This window comes from Acomys minous, assembly GCF_964271855.1.
Source record: "Acomys minous genome assembly, chromosome: 1".
Taxonomy (NCBI): Eukaryota; Metazoa; Chordata; class Mammalia; order Rodentia; family Muridae; genus Acomys; species Acomys minous.
The window spans coordinates 19,903,877-19,912,329 of record NC_140483.1 but is presented as its reverse complement, the minus strand read 5'-3'; the positions used below and the strand labels follow the sequence as shown (position 1 = coordinate 19,912,329).

General features: G+C 38.6%; 1 protein-coding gene across 1 annotated transcript; it reads left to right on the top strand.

Moving 5' to 3' along the window:
* Positions 1-2,208: 2,208 nt before the first annotated feature.
* OR6P1 (olfactory receptor family 6 subfamily P member 1) lies at positions 2,209-3,165 on the top strand (the record flags this gene model as incomplete). The annotated part of the gene is made up of 1 exon (XM_084795873.1): positions 2,209-3,165. The coding sequence occupies one exon, from the start codon at positions 2,209-2,211 to the stop codon at positions 3,163-3,165; it is 957 nt and encodes a 318-aa protein (XP_084651999.1).
* Positions 3,166-8,453: the final 5,288 nt, after the last annotated feature.

The following is an 8,453-nucleotide window of genomic DNA, read 5'->3' as shown; positions in this document are numbered from 1 at the left end:
AGCTTTACTAGATATTTATACTGCATGGGCTAAATTGTGCTAATTATTAATATCTAGAGGGAAATATTTTATAAATTACTTGTAATCTCAAGAATACAAAAACAAAAACAAAAGCACATAGATAGATACAGAGGAATCCATAGAGGAATTGCAAGTATAAAAATATAATGAAATGTCTTGGAGTGTGATATAATGGGTATTTTTTGTTTTTTGTTTTTGCTTGTTTTGTTTTGTTTTGTTTTTGAGACAGGGTTTCTCTGTGTAGCTTTGGCTGGCCTCAAACTAACAGCTATCTGCTGGCCTCTGCCCCTGAGTGCTGGGATTAAAGGCATGCACCACCATGTCCAGTTGATATAATGAGTGTTAATATTACTATTTACATGATTTAAAACAAGTGTTAGTAAGTATAATGACATTAATATTTAGATGCTTTGAATAGATGAAGATGTGACACAGTGGTTTCATTTAGATTAGCATTCCCAGTGTGGTTAGGATTAAGGTCCTTTAACTTAAGTGTCTGCTTACAATAGTTAACAACCTGGTACATCACTTTTTAAAGTTTATTTAAGGAAGAAATGTGACATGCTTAAATGCTACTGAAAATGGACATGTTTGTGTCAACCATGTGATGCTATCTTTAGTCAGATTTGCAGCTTTCCTGACAACCCCTTGAAGAAGTCAAATCTCTGACAAGGTTGATAGGAGACCAGGAAACCATAGCAGAAAGGTCAGTTAGAGCACTAACGACTTCCTGCCCTGTGGGCTTGTCAGTTTCCTGTAGCCACTGCCATTTTATTGCAGATTTGATGGTTATTTGTTTCTTAGAGTCCTTTGTGTCAGCAGTCTGAAATGTGTAGCACTTTTCTAAAGTCAAAGTTCTAAGAGAGCCATGAATCTTCTAGAAGCTCTGAGAGAGAACTGTTTTCTAGCGGTTTTAGCTTCTGGTACCTGCTGGCGTTCCTTACTTTGTAGCCAAATCATTACAGTCTTTGAGACTAGCCACATCTTCACGTCTCTCTGTGTTCCATCTTTATGTTGTCTTCTCATCTCTAGGGCATCCTTGGATTCCCTTCTAGCTTTCTTTTAAAGTCTCTTGTTGGATGTAAGGGCACCTAGTTAATGCTGAGTAGTAGTTTAAACTATTAATTCAACCACACTTTCAAAGCTTTTGTGTCAATCACAGGTTCTGGGGAGTAGAATGTGCAAAGCTTTTGTTTCAGCTTCCCAATAAGCTTGGCTTTCACTGTGTATCAGTGTGTGTACATGCATGCATGTGTGCGTGAATACATGCATGTGTGTGAGAATACATGCATGGTGTGAATACAGGCATGTGTGTGAATACGTGCATGTGTGCATGCATGAATACGTGTATGTGTGTGTGTATGAATGTGTGATCATGTGGATATGTGGAAATAACACACAGCTTTTATACTTCTTATAGAAAATCTGCCTATGCTGTCCAAGTCAGTCCTAACTCTTGACGTCAATCTTCCTGCCTCATCCTCCTGGGTAGCTAGAAGCACAGGAGCCACCACTCTGTCTGGCGTGGGCAGCCAGTCACACTACTTCTAAAAATGGAATACTAGGACTCGGGCACAAGGAATGACATCAAAAAGGCTTTTTAAGCAAGCGTTTCTTCATCTCTATACTGAATTGTTTCTCCAATTGTAATGAATGCATTTCAAACCACTTCTGGGTGTGCAGTCTGGCACTGTAGCTCCAGCACTCACTGAGTTCCCTCTGCCTCGTAGTCAGTTTCTCTTAAGTGGCAAGCCCCAAGGATCCACCTTCATGTCCTTCTTTTATTATTTCATTCAATATACACTGAGTAAAATTACTCCTGGGCTTGGGAGTTTGTAGTTGTGCCTGGGAAAGTGAGAGAAAAGCATATCATAGATTTTTAAAATTGTTAAAAACTACAACTTAAAATAGCCAAGCCGTTGTGAAGTCTCCCTACGAGCATTCACTGAATACTTAATGCAGCTGAGGCCATTCCGTTCCCAAGCCTCATCTTCAGGTCTGAAAATGTTTCCCTTGGAACTGAACAGCGCTGTGAAGGGGAAAATATATAGTAAAAATTGGTAATGTCTGAATCATTGATCATCTGTAGGTTTGTAACCTGTTGGAGGATGCTACTGCTTTGATACACCTACCGTTCAGCATTTTTTATTCCCGTTGCTTTTGCAGGAATTCAGGTGGACTGACACGATGAGAAATTTGAGTGGAAGTCAAGTGGAAGAGTTTGTCTTGGTGGGTTTTCCTACCTCTCCACCCTTCCAGCCACTCCTCTTTGTTTTCTTTCTTGCAATCTATCTGTTGACATTACTGGAAAACATACTCATTGTTTCTACAGTCTGGCTCACTCCAAGCCTCCATCGGCCCATGTACTTTTTCCTTGGTCATCTCTCCTTCCTGGAATTATGGTACATCAATGTCACTATTCCCAGACTCTTGGGAGCCTTTCTTACCCAGGATGGAAGAGTCTCCTATTTGGGTTGCATGACTCAGCTCTACTTCTTTATTGCTTTAGCCTGCACTGAGTGTGTCCTGTTGGCAGTTATGGCCTATGATCGCTATCTGGCCATCTGTGAACCCCTTCGTTACCCAAGCCTCATGCCTCCCAGCCTGGCCACTCGCCTAGCAGCTGCTTCTTGGGGCAGCGGGTTCTTCAGTTCCATGATGAAGTTACTTTTCATTTGCCGGTTATCCTATTGTGGGCCCAATATCATCAACCACTTTTTCTGTGATATTTCCCCACTGCTCAACCTCACCTGCTCAGACAAGGAACAAGCCGAGCTAGTCGACTTCTTGTTGGCCCTGGTGATGATTCTTCTCCCTCTACTGGCCGTGGTTTCCTCATACGCTGCCATCATAGTAGCCATCCTGAGGATCCCTACAGCCCAGGGACGCCACAAAGCCTTCTCCACCTGCACCTCCCACCTGGCAGTGGTTGTCATCTACTACTCCTCAACTCTCTTCACCTACGCCCGGCCCCGAGCCATGTACACCTTCAACTACAACAAGGTCATCTCTGTGCTCTACACTGTCATTGTACCGTTCCTCAACCCGGCCATCTACTGCCTAAGAAACAAGGAGGTGAAGGATGCCTTCAGGAAGACCATGCTGCAAAGATGCCACCACCATCCTAGGGATGTCCCAGATTGATGTGTGAGAGATCCCAGAAGAGAGGGAAAAAAGGTCTTACTAAAGACTTGACTAGCAATCACAGAATGGCCTTATAAGGGAATATCAATGTCAATTAGTCAACACTTTAAATACTGTCCAGGAACCTCTTAACACATGCAAAAATTAATAAACCATTGCTTTTGCACACACATTTCCAAACTAAGGTGGAATTAGATACACAAGGATTGCCTGAGATGGAAGGTTTCCAGTGGAGATTCCTTAACACCCATGCTTTTTCACTTTGGGTATTTTTGTTTGCTTTCTTTTGTTTTACTTTTTTTCCTGTTTGTTTTTATTTTCCTTTTGTTTTGAGGTTTGGGGGGAGAAAGGCATTGAAAAAGAGGGTGAAGTAGGATGGGTAGTGAGGTAGGAAGGCTCTAGGGGGCATTGGGGAGGGACAACCATGATGCAAAAAGTATTCTATGAAAAAAATTTAAATGTTGTTTGAAAACCGAATACCTAAAATATGTGAAGAGTTTGATCAAGTATGTCTGAGTCATAACTCCACCAGGAGTAATTTTAAGACTTTCTAGAAATACTTGTTGCAAAACCAGTTTAAGATTCTCTATTTTGTATCAAGCTTATTACTTTGTAAATGCAGAAATCTGAAATAAAAGAATCTTCAAAAAACTGTAAAAGTATATATTATACATAGCCCGAGAATAAATTTTATGGATTCTTCCTATAGCCTTAATTTCAAACAGATCTCAAAGTCATGGAAAGTCAAGATGTTGGTATTCAGTCACATATACATCAAGATGACTAAATAACCTTCTCATCTCACTGCTTGAACCTCAGGAGGATATAAACTTGGTTAGATTAGTGGATATCAATTAAGTAGGAATCAAAATTATTAGAAAACTTTCATTCAAGGCCATTAAGTTACTACCTGGGCCACAATATTTGTCAAATACTTGTAATTTCACCCTTAGGCAAAGGATGAAAACAGAAAATATAAAACAAGAAAATACTCAAGATCCAGAGACTATGTGAGGATATTTCTGTTCTAAATGGGATGCCTTAGGTTTGCACCCTAAATTGTAAATATTCTACCAAACTCTTTTGGGTTTCAGAAGGCTTTTTGAACTTCTTAGAGACAATGTCACATCCATCTGCTTTCTAGATTTGCTTATTCAAACTTTTGCACATTGAACCAAAGCAGTGGACATACAAAACAATAAGATAAATATGAAATTGAACAAATTCTAATGAAATGAAACATAGATTGTATACATTTGCCTATAGTAAGTCAAGTAGTGTGTGTTGAGGTGGGGGTGGGGTAGATTTCTGTATACATTTGCCTATAATGAACCAGGCTGAGTGTGCTGAAGTGCGGGGTGGGGATAGTCATTCAGCAAAGAAAAGTACTTACGAGTTTTCTATAAAATCAGCAAAATAATAATAATAATAATCTTACCCACATTTAAAAAAAGCAGAATTGCCTCTATTTTTCTTTTTTTCTTTTTTTTTTACTTTATTAATTTATTCTTGTTACATCTCAATGGTTATCCCATCCCTTGTATCCTCCCATTCTTCCCTCCCTCCCATTTTCCCCTTATTCCCCTTCCCTATGACTGTTCCTAAGGAGGATTACCTCCCTCTGTAAATGTTCATAGGGTATCAAGTCTCTTCTTGGTAACCTGCTGTCCTTCCTCTGAGTGCCACCAGGTCTCCCCCTCCAGGGGACATGGTCAAAGTTGAGGCACCAGAGTATGTGAGAAAGTAATATCCCACTCTCCACTCTACTGTGGAGAGTGTTCTGTCCATTGTCTAGATATTTTTATAAAACTTGAATATAGCTTTAGATTCTTCTCTGCCTGTGACTCAGGTTCTGTTATGGTCCCTTCTCCTGTTATAATCACTGGGGGCATTTAGTTTACGGTGGAGATTCCAAACCCTAGCAACAACAGATACCACATTGATTCTAGAGTGACTATTTATAAATTATATAATCATAAGCAAAGAACTTTCATTCTTTATTCAAAGTTTCTCTCATTCATAATGAAAATAACACCAATTCCATCATGGGCTTGTTATGGATACTAAACAAATGTTGTATACCTAGACAAAGGATTTGAAAAATTCTTCTTCTCTGTGGGTAGATTTCTGTTTGGATGCTAAGGATTAATTTCCTAACTGTAATGGCTTGGAAACCTCATAAATATTGCTAGGCAATGTTATTTATGATATAGATCTATAAAGGTCCTACAAATGGAGAGATATTTTTTTAAGGAAAGAAAATGAAATCTCAGCTTCAGCTACTTTTGTCACTTCCTCTGTTGTTTCCACTGAAGTCTGGAAGCTCTGCACACACATGGTTCCGTTTCATAGAAATGTTGGCTTTTATGGAGTTGAGGGTCTCAAGTCAAAGTGGACTCTATACTCCTTTGTACTGACCTTATGTGACCACAGCTGAGTTTGAGAAGCAGTCTTGCCTGCTGGCTGCTCTCACTGCTCTTCCCCTGTATGACAAACTCCTCCTTTTATTACGTTGCCTTGTTTGGTTTTCTATCCTATCTGCTTCTGCAAGTTCCTTTGATGCCACGCACAGAGCTTAGTAGTGTATTGGCTTGTGTTGCAGACACTAAGAAAATCTGGACCAAAACCGACAGGAAACATCCATGAGATGGTAAAGGTCCATTATTATCATCGTTTTATCATTGTTAATACCAATCTATTCTTTGTACCAGATATTCTCATCTTGTTAACTGTGTACTAAACTCAGCCAAATATTAAGGAGTTGGATTTCTCTAAAACATCTATGGGAACCAAACACCCAAGAGTTCTTGCAGCTAATTGTGTGTATAGCAACCTGATTAAAAAGTGTAGCATTTCCAATTATAGAATACAAAATTATGCCAATGTGTCATTGGGCTAAGCAAATGAGGTTTCTTTTCTCTCCTTTTTTTAAATTGAAAATAGATTTTGTTTTCTCCAATATATTTTGATTACTGTTTCCTCCCAGTTCCTCACCACTTCTCCCATCTGAATCCACCCCTTTGCATAGCTTACTAGAAGATAAACAAGCATATGAGATAAAAATTGATAAAATAAAGCAAGAACACATCAGAATAGGATAGAACACACAGGAGTGGGGAAACAGGATTTATCTTTCTCAGGCATCTCCTCCTCCCCAGCCAAAATACATCTTAACATCAAGGATAAGCATTGCTTCTGGGCAACATGATGCAAGAATATATTGTAAGCAAATGGACCTAAGAACCAATCCAGGGTAGCCATTTTTATATCTGAAAAAATAAACTTCAAACCAAGACTAATCAAAAGAGATAGGGAGGGACACTTGATACTCATTACAGGAAAATCCACCAAGAAGACATTGCAATTCTTAACATCTATGTACCAAATACAAAAGCACCCAAGTTCACAAAAGAAGTTTCTCCTCTTAAAAAGGATAAAAATATATTATGAGTCTTTGTTAAAATATCAAACACAAAACATGATTCTTTTGTTAGCCACTTTAGCCTTGTTTTCATACTTGATACTCATATTTATTTGCTTTCTTTATACAGGAGAAGGAGCTGGGCAATGTCACCAGATATGGAAACTGCTTTTCTGATATACCGTTCACGCTCATTAGCCAATGATAATATTGTGTTGTTTTACTCCAAATGTGGGAGATCTTTACCATGTATTAGTTGATGTTGATTGGGTTCTTACTATTTCCTTCAGATAGTCTGTACATATTCTATTTTACTTTTCCCAATTGTACATTTAACTCAAATGTACTGCACTGCTTCCTATTAATTCACTTACCATTTATAAAATAAATTCGAAACTAGAAGGATGGTTCAGCAGCTAAGAAAACTTGATGTTCTTGCAGAGGACCCAAATTTAGTTCCCAGAACCCATATGGGTGATTCACACTTCACACTTGTCTATAAATCCAGCTCCAGGGCATCCAAAAGCCCTCTTCTGGATTTATATGCATATTTATATGCATATATATATATCACGTGTAATCATTTCTTAAGAAAATGGTATTACTTTTTCTCTCTTTTGTTTGCTAGGATAACATTTTCTAAGATCAAAATATTCAAAGATGTAAATTTGTATGGCTATATTTTATTGCTCAGCTTTGTAACCAGCAATGACTGCCTTCCTCATTTTTCCGTTTGAAATATAAATGATTTTCTTCTGCTGTTTGTCTCATTTTGTTTGAGACAGAGTCTCACGTATCACCAGTTCACGTCAAAGTCACTGTGTAGTGAATGGTGACCTTGAATACCTAATTCAACTGTCTCTGTCTCCTGAGTGCTGGGATTGCAGGCGTGTACCACCATTCCTGCTTTATGTGGTAATAGGTACTGAATCCAGGGGTTTCATGAATGCTGGGCCAGCACTGCACCAACTGAACCCCATCCCAGTCCTGAACTATCTTCTTGATATGATGAGGATAGCACCAAAGCAAGCAGTGGCTGTTGTTATTGTTGGGGGGTTTTGTTCCTGGTCTTGCTTTACATTTTCTGAGCTTAGAGTTGGTGCCTAGAGCCACGGCAGCCATCATTTTTTTAAAAATGAGGATTGCTAAGTTAGGAGACTGAGGTTGACAATGAGCTTAAAACTTTTTGAGCATATATTAAATTATAATAATTTTATAATTTAATGAATATAAATAAATTTGAATTTTTAATTATAGTTATCATTTTGTCAAAGTGCTCTAAGTGCCTTGTGTACTTCATTCATGTTTAGCATTTTGACATTTTCAGTATCATTATGTACTTTCTGGCCAGTATAGCTGTCCTATTAACCACTTGTTAAACCAAGGAACAGAACAACCATGCTTTTATGGGATACATCATCAGTTTACCATAGTAGCTGAGACGGTATTCTGAAATAGCAGCTGCAGCTTTTCCACAAACCCCTCTCCATGACATAGTTACTCAGCCACCTATTATCAACCTCTACAGGTAATCTATACATTAGTCAACTCAAATGAAGTTCTTCTCATTTCCTGTTTAAACAAGTACTTTAGGTCTCCATTGAACATTGTATTAAAGGGAAATGAATTGTGTAGTCTCTGCCCTTATGTACTCTTAAGAACAAGGGCTTTGTTGAATTAATTTGAGGTTTTGCCTTCCTCTGAAATTTCTCCGGTACTGAAATGGAGCAGGGGATACTTCTGCCTGGGCAACTTTGTTAATGGGCTTCTCCATCAGGGTGTTTGTGTTTTTAGCCTTCATTGAAAGTGGATACAGAGCCCTGTCACCCTCACTGTTAAACAAATGCTTAACAGCAATAAAACACTC